Raw genomic sequence first — 15,321 nt, forward strand, 5'->3', positions numbered from 1 at the left:
TAAATCTAACAAGTGTGTGGGTGTGTGTGTGTGTGTGTGTGCGTGTGTGTGCGTGTGTGTGTGCACGTGTGTGTGCGTGTGTGAGTGTGTGTGTGTGTGTGTGTGCGTGTGTGTGCGTGCGTGCGTGAGTGTAGGTGTGTGTGTGCGCGTGTGTGAGTGTGTGTGTTTACGTGCGTGCGTGTGCGTGCGTGTGTGTGTGCGTGCGTGTGTGTATGAGTGTGTGTGTGTGTGTGCGCGTGTGTGTGCGTGTGTGTGGCGTGTGTGTGCGTGCGTGCATGTGTGAGTGTGTGTGCGTGTGTGTGCGTGTGTGTGCGTGTGTGTGCGTGTGTGTGCGTGTGTGTGCGTGCGTGCATGTGTGAGTGTGTGTGTGTGCGTGTGCGTGCGTGTGTGTGTGCGCGCGTGCATGTGTGAGTGTGTGAGTGTGTGTGTGTGTGTGTGTGTGTGTGTGTGTGTGTGTGTGTGTGTGTGTGTGTGTGTGTGTGCGCGTGTGTGCGTGCGTGCATGTGTGAGTGTGTGTGTAAGTTTGTGTGCGTATGTTATTGTTTTTCCTTCAGGATAACCAGAGGGTGGTGTATGGAACGAGCTGCCAGAGGAGGTAGTTGTGGCAGGGACTATCCCAACTTTTAAGAAGCAGTTAGACAGGTACATGGATAGGATAAGTTTAGAGGGATATGGGCCAAATGCAGGCAGGTGAGACTAGTGTAGCTGGGACATGTTGGTCAGTATGGGAAAGTTGGGCCGAAGGGCCTGTATCACTCTACGACAATAAATACAAGGCATGTAATGAGGATGAATCTTGATGGAGATATTGGGGATGAGTTTGATGTGGTCTGTTGGTTAGGATGCATTTATTAATTACTGCACATTAAGTCTCACACCGCAGGTAGGTATTACATCAACCTTAATGCATCCACTCCGCATTTGGAACATGTACTTGAGACACAGCTGGGGCACAATTAAAACACTTTATATGTAAACATCTGCAAAACACAACTGTGATAAATAAGTTAACATCTCCAGCAGAAAGGGTTGTCGTTGGTCCCAGGAAGGGTTTGTTCTTGCGCTGGCGGGCGACTAGCTGGCGCTGAGCATCTCCACCAACAGGGCGTTCATCTGGACGTTTCCGATCAGAGGTCGGAAGAAGAGTTGCGTGACGATGTGGGGGCTGATGCCCCTCAAGGAGGCCAGCGCCAGCTCTATCTGGCCGTGGCGACGTGTGTCCTGCTGGTGGATGCACTGGGTGTGTTCCGTCAGCGCTTGCTCAGCCTCCTGTTGTAGGCACAGGATGTGTTGTGGGCAACGCAAGCCCGACACGTCTGCGGAAACAAAACACATATCCATTAGGATTAGGCCGCCAGTTACAGGTGACAGGGAGACAAAAATGCTGGAGAAACTCAGCGGGTCAGGTGGCATCTATGGAGCAAAGGAATAGGCGACGTTTCAGGTCGAGACCCTTCTTCAGGCTAGTGTAGCTGAGACATGTTGGTCAGTATGGGCAAGTTGGGTCGAAGGGAGATATTGGGGGATGAGTCTGAAGAAGGGTCTCATCCCGAAACATCGACTATTTCCCTCGCCCCATTGATGCTGCCTCACCCGCTGAGTTTCTCCAGCAGTTTAGCCCTTGTGGCTAAAGGGATCAGGGGGTATGGAGAGAAGGCAGGTACAGGATACTGAGTTGGATGATCAGCCATGATCATATTGAATGGCGGTGCAGGCTCGAAGGGCCGAATGGCCTACTCCTGCACCTATTGTCTATGTTTCTATGTTTTGTCTACTGTAACAGCGCCTGCTGGCGAGCGCAGGTATCGAACCCGGCGTTCGGAAGCCGCGGTCACGTGACTTGGGAGGGGCGGCTGTTTTCGTGCGATTTTGCTTTGGCGCCACAGTTGTGTTACTGCCCACCGTTGTCGTGTTTGCAGAGACCTGTAAGCCAAGGAGCTATTGTCTTAATAAATAAGGTCGCTAAACTTGGATGTCGTCTTTGCATCCACCAACCTACCTTCGATTTTCCAGCATCTGCAGTTCTTACTTAGCCAATTACAGATGGCAACTCCCTTCACTCGTTCGTAAGCGATTGGAGCAGATTGGCGATCAGGGTGAAGAAGGGTCCCAACCCGAAACGTTCATATACATTATAGGAGCAGAATTTGCCATTCAGATATCAGTTTGAATTGATTGGAAGATGGAAACAGGCCCATGCTGTATCTCTAAACTAAACAAGCAGCTCGCAGGCTCCAGGTACATCAGAAGGTCAAATATTCATAAGATCATAAGGAAGAGGAGTAGCATTAGGCCACTCGGCCCATCAAGTCTACTCCGTCATTCAATCATGGCTGATCTATCTCTCCCTCTCAACCCCATTCTCCTGCCTTCTCCCCATAACCCCTGACACCCGTACTAATCTAGAATCTATCTATATCTGCCTTAAACATATCCACTGACTTGGCCTCCACAGCCGCCGTCTGTGGCAATGATTTCCACAGATTCACCACCCTCTGGCCAAAGAAACCTCTCCTCATCTCCTTTCCAAAGGAAAGTCCTTTTATTCTGAGACTATAGCCTATAATTCTAGACTGTCCCACTAGTGGAACCATCCTCTCCACATCCACTCTATCCAGGCCTTTCACTATTCGACGGTCAGAGACACAGCATGGAAACAAGCCCTTCGGCCCACCGAGTCCACGCCAACTAGCAGTCAACCCGTTCCTGCTCACTTGGGACGATTTACAGTTTTTACCCAAAGCCAATTAACCTACAAACCCGCACGTCTTTGGAGTGTGGGAGGAAGCCGGAGCTCCCGGAGAAAACCCACGCAGGTCACGGGGAGAACGTAAAAACTGCGCACGGGCAGCGCCCGTAGTCGGGGTCGAACCCGGGTCTCTGGCGCTGTGAGGCGGCAACTCCACCGCAGTGCCTTCTTGCATCTCCACACGTGACCTTCCAGAAGAACGTCATGTAACCTTCCTTGTACGCACCAAACTCGCTCAGCGTTGAGAATGTTCAACGTCCAGTGGGTCTTTCTCGTCATGAGCCCAAACGCAGTGAGATCCTTTTCTCACAAACAGTCCAGAAGAGCATTGCCATACCGAAACACAATCTACGATGAGCAAAGTGTACGGATCTAGTCTACGTGGACCGCATGCTAAAGGCACCAGTTATTTGGCGCCATAGTCAAAGTCCAGTCCACGCCCTAGGCATCGCAACGCCGCGGATTTTGCATGAGTTTTGCCAGCAATTACGCAGTGTCAATCCCAGCCTCAACCTGACCTTTGCCAGCGTTTACTTGAGTGAGTGCCAACAAGGGCGGCACGGTGGCACAACGGTAGAGCTACTGCCTTACTGCGCCAGTTCGATCCTGACAACGGGTGCTGTCTGTACGGAGTTTGTGCTATCTCCCCAGGACCACGTGGGTTTTCTCCGAGATCTCCAATTTCCTCTCCCGCTCCAAAGATGTACAGGCTTGTAGGTTAATTGGCTTGATATGAATCTAAATTTTCCCTAGTGTGTGTAGGGTGTGCGGGGATTACAATCGAGCCATTTACAGTGTACAGATACATTATAAAGGAATATCGTTTGGTGCAAGGTAAAGCCAGCAAAGTCCAATCAAAGATAGTCCAAGGGTCAAATTGTGGAAATAGCCCAGACCATCACTCAAAACATTCTCGGCCCGAAAACGTCACACACTCCTTCTCCCCAGAAATGCTGCCTGATCTACTGAGTTACTCCAGCATTTTGTGCCTACTTTCGATTTAAACCAGCATCTGCAGTTCTTTCATACACATCCCTTCCATTGACTCCATCTACACCTCACGCTGCCTTGGCAAGGCCAGCAGCATCATCAAGGACCAGTCGCACCCCTGGTGACTATCTCTTCTCCCCTCAACCATCAGGCAAAATGTTCAGTTTCAGGAACAGTTTCTTCCCAGCTGTTATCAGGCAACTGAATCATCCTACCACAACCAGAGAGCGGTCCTGAACTACTATCTACCTCATTGGTGAACCTCAGACTACCCTTGTTTAAGAAAGAACCGCAGATGCTGGAGAAATCGAAGGAAGAGAAAAGTGCTGGAGAAACTCAGCGGGTAAGGCAGCATCTATGGAGCGAAGGAATAGGCGACGTTTCGGGTCGAGACCCTTCTTCAGACTGGTTGCCTATTCCTTTGCTCCATAGATGCTGCCTTACTCGCTGAGTTTCTCCAGCATTTTTGTCTACCTCTATATTCTGGAGTCTCACGAGCTTCGTTGGCTCGTCTCCAGTTGGTCCAAAATGCTGCCGCTCGCCTTTTAACCGGAACTCGAAAGAGGGAGCACATTACGCCAATTTTGGCCTCCCTTCACTGGCTCCCAGTGCACTTTCGAGTTCATTTTAAAATTATTTTATTTGTTTTTAAATCATTGAATGGCCTCGCCCCGCCTTACCTCTCTGAGCTGCTCCACCTATATGCTCCTGCCCGGTGCCTCAAGGAGCAGGTCAGCGGATCAGCTGCTCCTTGAGGTACCAAGGTCTAAGCGGAAGCTCAGAGGGGATAGAGCCTTTTCTGTTGCTGCCCCGGCACTCTGGAACACCTTGCCGCTGCAGATCAGACAGGCCCCTTCACTGTCCATCTTTAAATCCTCCCTAAAAACTCACTTTTATTCACTGGCTTTCGACACTGGCTGAGACATTGTTCCTGTTTTTAGTGCTTTTAATGTCATTTAATTTTTTCTGTTTTTATAGTCCTGTCGTCTTAATGGTTTTAGTAGTTTGTAATAACTTTTTGTTGACTTCCCATGTACAGCACTTTGTGGTAACTGATGTTGTCTAAAAGCGCTTTATAAATAAAGTTATTATTATTATTATTATTATTACCTCGGACTAGCCCTGATCGGATTTGCTGGCTTTACCTTGCACTAAACGTTATTCCCTCATCATGTGTCTGTACAGTTTAAATGGCTCGATTGTAATCATGTATCGTCTTTCCGCTGACTGGTTAGCACACAACAAAAAGCTTTTCACTGTACCTCGGTACACGTGACCATAAACTAAACTGAACTGGGCCTGCAATAAGATGGTAGCTCAGGACTGCTCTCTAGTTGCGGTAGAAGGGTTGGGCCAGTCAGACATGGCCAATTCCTCTTTGGAAGGAAGTTCAGGACCAGAATTCTAAGGGGTCAGTAGATTGTGTGCAAGTTACTAATATACAGCTACTGTACATGGATCAATTCCTTTGCAAATCGGGTAGCTACAGCCGTGACTGCAGACGTTGTACAGAGTAGCGTTACCTTTACAAACCACCTGCTGTTATCAATCAGTGCAGTCAATCCATGTACATCAAACTGGGCTGAGGGAACACAATGGTCTTTAACTTTCAGCATGTGAGGCGGGGGGGGGGGGGGGGGTGTGAGGCGGGGGGGGGGGGGGGGGGGGGGGGAGCAGAGAGTCAATGTCTGACAAATAGAGTTATAGAGTGATACAGAGTGGAAACAGGCCCTTCGGCCCAACCTGCCCACACTGGCCAACATGTCCCAACTACTCTAGTCCCATCCGCCAGCGTCCATGTACCAAACCTGTCCTGTCCATGTACCTGTCTAACTGTTTCTTCATGTGTGTTATAACCCAACTACCTCCTCTGGCAGCTTGTTCCGTACACTCACCACCCTCTGTGTGAAAAGGTTGCCCCTCAAATTCCTATTAAATAATTTCCCCTTCACCATAAACCTCTGTCCTCTGGTCCTCGATTCCCCTACTCTGGGCAAAAGACTCTGTGCATCTACCCGATCTATTCCTCTCATGATCTTGTACACCTCTATAAGATCACCACTCATCCTCCTGCGCACCAAGGAATAGAGACCCAGCCTGCTCAATCTCTCAATGAAGCTCACACCCTCTAGTCCTGGCAACACCTTCGTAAATCTTCTCTGTACCCTTTCCAGCTTGATTACATCTTTCCTATAACATGGTGCCCAGAACTGAACACAATACTCTAAATGCGGTCTCACCAACATCTAATACAACTGCAACATGACCTCCCAACTTCTATACTTGAATGAATGAATGAACAAGTTTATTGACACATACAAGGAATTTGCCTTCATGCTCTGCTCGCAAGTGACAAGACGACATACGGTAACAGTTAACGATAAAACATAAAAACATTATAACAATAAGAATAAAACATTACAGTTTAAACATGTGAATGGAACAACATACCAGAGCAAAAGGAGGCTACAGACTTGGTTATTGAGTAGAGCTACTATTCGTGGAAAAAAAGCTGGCTGTGGCGGCTTTGACAATCCGGAGTCGCCTTCCAGAGGGAAGTGATTCAAAGAGTTTGTGGCCAGGGTGAGAGGGGTCAGAGATGATCTTGCCTGAAAATATTACAAAGTGGGAGCCCCTCTCTCATTCCATAGGATATTTGTGGCATTTCAATGTACATATTACTGTTCGGCATGGACTTGGAGGGCCAAAGGGCCTGGTTCCACACTGTATCTCTAAAAAGCTGCCTCCACCATCATCAGTTTGTACGTTCTCCCCATGACAGCGTGGGTTTTGTCCGGGCGCTCCGGTTGCCTCCCACATGCCAAAGACGCGCAGGTTTCCGGGTGTGTAGATTAATTGGCTTCTGTAGTGTGTAGGATAGTAACTCATCAGTTCACCAGAAATCACCCGTTCACACTCGTGAAGTTTGAGTAATGGTCCCGACCCAAAACGTCGCCTGTCCTTTTTCTCCAGAGATGCTGCCTGACCCGCTGAGTCACTCCAGCATTTTGCATCTTTCCCTACAAACTAGGGACAATTTACAGAAGCCGAAAAAACCTGCACGTCTTTGGAGTGTGGGATGAAACCCGAGCGCCCGGTGGAAACCCACGCGGGTCACGGGGAGAACGTGCAAACTCCGTACAGACAGCATCCGCTGCACCAACGTGTGATAGATAAATTAGCAGTGTTTAAGAGGTGCAGGGAAGTGCATGGATTAGAGGGATATTGATCACGTGCAGAGAGATGATATCTTGGCATCATGTTCAGTGCAAACATTGTGGGCCGAATGGCCTGTTGCTGTGCTGTGCTGTACTATCTTCCATGGTCTACATGCTCCATATTGTTGACCATAGAATTTAACATAGTTGTTTCCCAATTAAAATATCATTGGTTCTGCAGTATCACTAGAGATGCATTCTATAGGTTCGACTCCCCGACCCGGGGTCCGATCGCCCGGCACGGGGGCGCTGACATCCCCCTGATTCGGGAGCTTGATCGCCTCAACGCGGAGGGCCCAAGCGCCTCTGTCTGCGGGAGTCAACATCGCCCCGTCAGTGGGAGGCTCGAGGCCCCCGACCGCGGGAGAACAAAGAAGGGAAGAGATTGAACTTTTTTTTCGCCTTCCATCACAGTGAGGAAAGTGGACTGAGTAAGATGGTCAAAAATCACAGCCGTATGTGGTAGCGTTTTATCTAAAATCAATATACCGTGCAAACAGGAAGTTGTCAAGTAAACACCACCAACAGCCATTTGCAGTGCGTCACTTCAAACCAACAGCCATTAGCTGTGCTTCACTTCAAACCAACCACATTTTCATTTTCAAACCTCATCAAGGGCACTCAAGGTCAGTAAAACCACACTCACAGTTTTGTAGACATGTGTTCAGTGTTATTCACAGCTCAGACTGAGAGACGTGACCCTTTCGTTCCCCCATCTTGCAGAGACTGACTGAGGCAACTCAACACTTCCAGATTTTTTAGTCCCTCCAGAAGGGGCGTGGTGAGAGAATCTCAACATTGTTTAAACACTAATAACTCTTATTTTTCATCGATGGGAAAAATCCTGTTGTCCTGCGCTGCGGAGGGGGACTCTGAGTAAGATGGCCAAATATCACGGAAGGTTCGACGAGCCCCAAGGCGGGATTCTTGGGAGATGGAACTTGTTTTCGCCTTCCATCACAGTGAGGAATGTGGAGGAGTCACTGTGGTGGATGTTTATGTTAAAATGTGTTTTGTGTCTCCCGTTGCTTTTTATTGGTATGACTGACTTGGCAAATGAAATTCCTCGTATGTTGCAAAACATACTTGGCTAATAAAGTGTTATTGTGTTGCATTGTCCAACATTGTATTGTATATACAGAGAAACAGAGAAAACATAAATGGTTCAGCAGCCTCTAAAATTATTTCATTTTATGCCCCTTAACAATTGTTAGACTTTTAATGTATTTGTCTCTGGTCATTTGAGTTAGAACCTAACCTTATAGAATAGGAACTTCAGAGGTTCCAAGAAAGATTGTGACATCGTGACCAATTAGTCTACTTCCACACTTGAGCAAGATAACCGAATCGCCCTACACTTCAAAAGTCAGCCTTGAATAGACTTAGCAAGCAAAGAATTCAATAGCCACTGAGAGAAGCAATCTCTCCTAGTTTTAACTGGTGTCTCAATTATCAGAGTTATAGACTAATACAGCATGGAAGCAAGCCCTTCGACCCAACTTATCCATACTGACCAAGATGCCCCATCTAAGCTCGCCCCGTTTGTCTGCGTTTGGCTCATATCTCTCCAAACCTTTGCTATCCATGTACCTGTCCAAATGTCTTTTAAAAGTTGTCATAGTACCTGCCACAGCTACCTCCTCTGGCAGCCCGTTCAATAGACAATGTGCAGAAGTGGGCCATTCGGCCCCTCGAGCCAGCACCGCCGCTTACTGTGATCATGGCTGATCATCCCCAATCAGTACCCCGTTCCTGCCTTCTTCTCATAACCCCTGACTCCACCATCTTCAAGAGCCCTATCTAGCTCTCTCTTGAAAGTATCCAGAGAAGCGGCCTCAACCGCCCTCTGAGGCAGTGAATTCCACAGACTCACCACCCTCTGTGTGAAAAAGTGTTTCCTCATCTCAGTTCTAAATGGCTTCCACTTTATTCTTAAACTGTGGCCCCTGGTTCTGGACTCCCCCAACATCGGGAACATGTTTCCTGCCTCTAGCGTGTCCAAACCTTTAATAATAATCTTATATGTTTCATGTACATTCCATATACACCTCCACGCCCCCAGATTCAGGGACAGTTTCTTCCCGGCTGTTATCAGGCAACTGAATCATCCTACCACAACCAGAGTGCAGTCCTGAACTACTATCTTTGATGACACCCGGACTATCTCTGATCGGATATTGCTGGCTTTACCTTGCACTAAACGTTAGGCCCTCAATGGCTGTGGACGGCTCGATTGTAATTACCTATGGTCTTTCCGCTGACTGGTTAGCACGCAACAAAAGCTTTTCACTGTACCTCGTTACACGTGACAATAAACTAAACTGAAACTGTATATTTATTTCCGTTTGCACATTTATCTCTTCATGAGCTGCATAATTAAAATGAAATAAATTAAACGAACCTGTAACTTTTGAATCAGCCACCACCACCTCCTGGTGCTGTGTTGCAGGCAGCCACTGCCCTCTGTGTTTGCCCTCTCAAACCTTATCCCTCTGCCCTACAGCATTTGAATGCCCATTAATATTTGCAAAGTAAATCACAACACATTACAGCATGGTGGAGCAGCGGTAGAGTTGCTGCCTTACAGCGAATGCAGCACCGGAGACCTGGGTTCGATCCCGACCACGGGTGCTGTCTGTGCAGAGTTTGCACGTTCTCCCCGTGACCTGCGTGGGTTTTCACCGAGCTCTTCGGTTTCCTCCCACACTCCAAAGACGTGCAGGTTTGTAGGTTAATTGGCTTGGTGTAAATGTAAACATTGACCCTAGTGGGTATAGGATAGTGTTAGTGTGCGGGGATCGCTGGTCGGCGCGGACCCCGTGGGCTGAAGGGCCTCTTTCCGTGCTGTATCTCTAAACTAAAGTGAACGAAATTGACAGGGTTCTTGCTGTCTACCCTATCGACACTGTGATTTCAATGTTTTCAAGAGAGATTTCGATTTAGCTCTTAGGGCGAAGGGAAAGAAGGAATATGGGGAGAAAGCAGGAGCGGGGTACTGATTTTGGATGATCAGCCATGATCATATTGAACGGCGGTGCTGGCTCGAAGGGCCGAATGGCCTACTCCTGCACCTATTGTCTATGTTTATATGTTACACCTCGCATCATTTTATTTACTTGTGTCAGGTCTCCCTTCAACCTCCAGCGTTCCAGGGGGAACAATCCAAGTCTTTCCGACTTCTCCCCGTAGCGAACATTCCGTAAAACTCCGGGCAGCATTCTGGTAAATATCTTCAGCCTCCTCGCCAAAGCCTCCGCGCCCTTCCTGTAATGACGTGACCAGAACTGCCCGCGCTTGGACCTGCTGGGATTTTCCAGCACTTGTAAGTTTTCCCACCATCAAATGCTAGATATTTTAAGTCGCCAAGATATTTTAAGAGTTGCTGCCTCACAGCATCAGAGACCCGGGTTCCATCCTGACCTCGGGTGCTGTCGGTGCGGAGTTTGTACGTTCTCACCGTGACCTTGTGGGTTTTCTCCGGGTGCTCCGGGTTCCTCCCCCACTCTCCAAAGACGTACAGGTTTGTAGATTAATAGACGCCCGAGTGTGTGTAGGGTTGTGGGAGTGTACGGGATAGAAACATAGAAACATAGAAATTAGGAACAGGAGTAGGCCATTCGGCCCTTCGAGCCTGCACCGCCATTCAATATGATCATGGCTGATCATCCAACTCAGTATCCCGTACCTGCCTTCTCTCCATACCCCCCTGATCCCCTTAGCCACAAGGGCCACATCTAACTCCCTCTTAAATATAGCCAATGAACTGGCCTCAACTACCCTCTGTGGCAGAGAGTTCCAGAGATTCACCACTCTCTGTGTGAAAAAAGTTCTCCTCATCTCGGTTTTAAAGGATTTCCCCCTTATCCTTAAGCTGTGACCCCTTGTCCTGGACTTCCCTAACATCGGGAACAATCTTCCTGCATCTAGCCTGTCCAACCCCTTAAGAATTTTGTAAGTTTCTATAAGATCCCCTCTCAATCTCCTAAATTCTAGGGATGATTGTGGATCCGATGGGCCGAAGGGCCTGTTTCCGCGCTGTATCTCTAAAGTCTGGTCTAAAGTCTGGTAAAACTGCAGATGCTGGAATCTTAAGTGAAAACATAGTGAACTCAGTGGGTCAGGCAGCATCTATGGAGAGAATGGACAGTCAACGTTTTGGGTCGGGACCCTTCTTCAGGACCATAACTGAACCTAATATTCCACGCAATGCGTCAGAAAAGGCCAACTCATGGGCGATACAGTGGATGTGGAGAGGATGTTTCCACTAGTGGGGCAGTCTGGGCCTCAGAATTAAAGGACGTTCCTTTCGGAAGGAGATGAGGAGGAATTTCTTTCGTCAGAGGGTGGTGAATCTGTGAAATTCATTGCCACAAGAAGGCTGTGGAGGCCAAGGCAATCGAAGGTGCTGGAGAAACACAGCGGGGGCAGTAGCATCTATGGAGCGAAGGAAACGTTGCCTATTTCCTTCTCTCCACAGATGCCGCTGCACCCACTGAGTTTCTCCAGCACTTCTGTCTACCTTTGTTTTTCCAGCATCTGCAGTTTCTTCTTAAACCCCAAGGTAATGGATATTTTTAAGGCAGAGATAGATAGATTCTTGATTAGTACAGGTGGCAGGGGTTATGGGGAGAAGGCAGGAGAATGGGGTTAGGAAGGAGAGATAGATCAGCCATGATTGAATGGCAGAGTAGTCTTGATGGGCCGAATGGCCCAGTTCTGCTCCTATCACTTATGAATATGACTAGGGTGGGGGAGGGACACAGAGAGAGGGGAAGCAAGGGTAACTTGAAGTTAGAGACATCAATGATCATACCGCTGGGTTGTAAGCTGCCCAAGCAAAATATCCGGTTTAGTTTAGTTTAGTTTAGAGATACGGCGCGGAAACAGGTCCTCTGGCCCACCGAGTCTGAACCGACCAGCGATCCCCGCACAATCAGGTTCACCAGATTGATTCCTGGGATGTCAGGACTTTCATATGAAGAAAGACAGGATAGACTCGGCTTGTACTCGCTAGAAGATTGAGGGGGGATCTTGTAGAAACTTACAAAATTCTTAAGGACTGGACAGGCTAGATGCAGGAAGATTGTTCCCGATGTTGGGGAAGTCCAGAACAAGGGGTCACAGCTTAAGGATAAGGGGGAAATCTTTTAGGACCGAGATGAGAAAAACATTTTTCACACAGAGAGTGGTGAATCTAGGCGACGTTTCGGGCCGAAACCCTTCTTCAGACCAGCCCGAAACGTCGCCTATTTCCTTCGCTCCATAGATGCTGCTGCACCCGCTGAGTTTCTCCAGCAATTTTGTGTACCTTCAATCTTCCAGCATCTGCAGTTCCTTCTTGAACACGGTGAATCTCTGGAATTCTCTGCCACAGAAGGTAGTTGAGGCCACAGTTCATTGGCTATATTTAAGAGGGAGTTGGATGTGGCCCTTGTAGCTAAAGGGATCAGGGGGTATGGAGAGAAGGCAGGTACGGGATACTGAGTTGGATGATCAGCCATGATCATATTGAATGGCGGTGCAGGCTCGAAGGGCCGAATGGCCTACTCCTGCACCTATTTTCTATGTTTCTATGTTTCTATTAACACTATCCTACACACACTAGGGACAATTTACACTTTTCCAAGAATACGAACCCAAGCCATTTAAACTACAAACCTGTACGTCTTTGGAGTGTGGGAGGAAACCGGAGATCTCTGAGAAAACCCACGCAGGTCACGGGGAGAACGTGGTCGGGATCGAACCGGTGTCTCTGGCGCTGTGAGGCAGCGACTCTACCGCTGCGCCACCGTGCCGCCCAAGGATGTGAGTGTTTGTTTTCAACCTTTTACAAGGGAAAAGGGGCATTTCCTTTCTGAAGGTGCTGAAAGAATTGTTCCGCAGTGTGTTGTGGAAATTATTTGTAGAACCTTGGCAGAGAGCGCTGGCCTTCAGATCTGATTGGCACCTTGGAAGGTTTCGGAACGTGCCTGTCTCAGTCGTCTTCAGCAAATGCTATTGGAAAATTGCGATGAATGGCTCACTTCTTGTGAAGGGGGATGCACGGTGGCGCAGCGGTAGCGTTGCTGACTCACAGCGCCCGAGACCCGGGTTTGATCCTGACCACAGGGTGCTGTCTGTACGGAGTTTGTACCTTCTCCCCATGACCATGTGGGTTCTCTCCCGGAGCTCCGGTTTCAATCAATATTTATTACATGTCATTTGAACCTCAGCGAGGCTCAAACGAAACTCCGTTTCGACAGTCATACAAACAAAGACAATTTCCTACAGACACACACACACAATTTACAAAAACATCCATCACAGTGAACCCACTGCGATGGAAGGCAAAGTCTTTTCTCTCCCCTGTTCTCCATTTCTCTCCCGATGTCGAAGCCCCAGGCGGGCGCTGGTGAGCCCCACGGCCATTTTAGGCCGCGCCGGGCGATGTTTGGCCCCGCTCCCGGTCTAAATGTCACGAAGTTGGAGCCCCCGGCGTGCGCTGGACTGTCCCGCGGCCATGAAGCCGCGCCGGGCGATGTACGGCCCTGTTCTCTAACACTCTAAAGACGTGCAGGCTTGTAGGCTAATTAGCCTGGTGTAAATGTAAATAAATAATCCCTTGTGGGTGTAGGATAGTGTTAGTGTGCGGGGATCGCTGGTCGGTGCGGACTCGGTGGGCCGAAGGGCCTGTTTTCACGCTGTATCTCTAAATTAAATTAAATTATACGAGACTTAATACTTTGGACTCTGCAAATTCAACCCCCTCAAGACTCCAGAAAGTTGAGATGATATAAGTTAATATGGCAATTGGATGAGAATTATATTGTTTATTTTATTATAACTGATATAGAGTCATAGGGTCTTGGAGGCACACCGTATTACTCCGTCAGTTTTGATAGAGGTCTTTAAAATGATGAGAGGGATAGACAGAGTTGACGTGGATAAGCTTTTCCCACTGAGAGTAGGGAAGATTCAAACAAGAGGACATGACTTGAGAATTAAGGGACAGAAGTTTAGGGGTAACATGAGGGGGAACTTCTTTACTCAGAGAGTGGTAGCGGTGTGGAATGTGCTTCCAGTGGAAGTGGTGGAGGCAGGTTTGATTTTAATTTTAAAATAAATTGGATAGTTATATGGATGGGAAAGGAATGGAGGGTTATGGTCTGAGTGCAGGTAGATGGGACTAGGTGAGAGTAAGTGTTCGGCACGGACTAGAAGGGCCGAGATGGCCTGTTTCCGTGCTGTAATTGTTATATGTTATATGGTTATATGTAAACAGGCCCTTCGGCCCAACTCGCCCACACCTACCAACATGTCCCATGTACACTAGCCCAACCTGCCCACATTTGGCCCATATCCCTTTAAACCTGTCCTATCCATGTACCTGTCCAATTGTCTTTTAAACAATGATAAAATCAGTGAAGAAGAAGAAGCAATCGTGGGAGGAATAGGTTGGGTATCGAGTTTGTTGCCTAGAGTAGTGGAATCAAGAACCAGAGCACATTTAAGGTGAAAGATTTAATAAGAACATGAGGGGCAACTCTTTCACACAAAGGGTGGTGGGTGTATGGAACAAGATGCTGGAGGAGGTAGTTGAGGCAGTGACTCTAAAGAACACTTAGACAGGTACATGGATAGGACAGGTTTAGAGGGACATGGGCCAAACGCAAGCAGGTGGGACTAGTGTAGATGGGACATGTTGGTCGGCATGGGCAAGTTGGGCCGAAGAGCCTGTTTCCACACTGTATGGCTCTATGGATCTATGGCTCTAGGATGAGATGTATTCCTCTGTCCTTACTCTGGGTGGTACGGTGACACAGCGATAGAGTTGCTGCCTCACAGCGCCAGAGATCCAGGTTCGATCCTGACTACAGGAGCTGAATGTATGTACCTTCTCCCTGTGACAGCGTGGGTTTTAAAAACATAGAAACATAGAAAATAGGTGCAGGAGTAGGCCATTCGGCCCTTCGAGCCTGCACCGCCATTCAATATGATCATGGCTGATCATCCAACTCAGTATCCCATCCCTGCCTTCTCTCCATACCCCCTGATCCCTTTAGCCACAAGGGCCACATCTAACTCCCTCTTAAATATAGCCAATAAACTGGCCTCAACTACCTTCTGTGGCAGAGGATTCCACAGATTCACCACTCTCTGTGTGAAAAATGTTTTTCTCATCTCGGTCCTAAAAGAATTCCCTCTTATCCTTAAACTGTGACCCCTTGTTCTGGACTTCCCCAACATCGGGAATAATCTTCCTGCATCTAGCCAGTCCAACCCCTTAAGAATTTTGTAAGTTTCTATAAGATCCCCCCACTCAATCTTCTGAATTCCAGCGAGTACAAGCCAAGTCTATCCAGTCTTTCTTCATATGAAAGTCCT

The 15,321-nt window shown here is 48.2% G+C and overlaps 1 protein-coding gene across 1 annotated transcript in view; it reads right to left on the reverse strand.

Annotated features, from left to right (window-relative positions):
• Positions 1 to 450: 450 nt before the first annotated feature.
• Positions 451 to 15,321, reverse strand: part of LOC129702011 (nuclear receptor subfamily 0 group B member 1-like) — a 19,952-nt gene continuing 5,081 nt past the window's right edge. The window contains exon 2 of the mRNA XM_055643495.1: positions 451 to 1,316. Coding sequence (XP_055499470.1) covers positions 1,075 to 1,316 — 242 coding nt within the window. The 3' untranslated portion in view covers positions 451 to 1,074. The remainder of the gene's footprint in view (positions 1,317 to 15,321) is intronic.

This window comes from Leucoraja erinacea, chromosome 12, assembly GCF_028641065.1.
Source record: "Leucoraja erinacea ecotype New England chromosome 12, Leri_hhj_1, whole genome shotgun sequence".
Lineage (NCBI taxonomy): Eukaryota > Metazoa > Chordata > Chondrichthyes > Rajiformes > Rajidae > Leucoraja > Leucoraja erinaceus.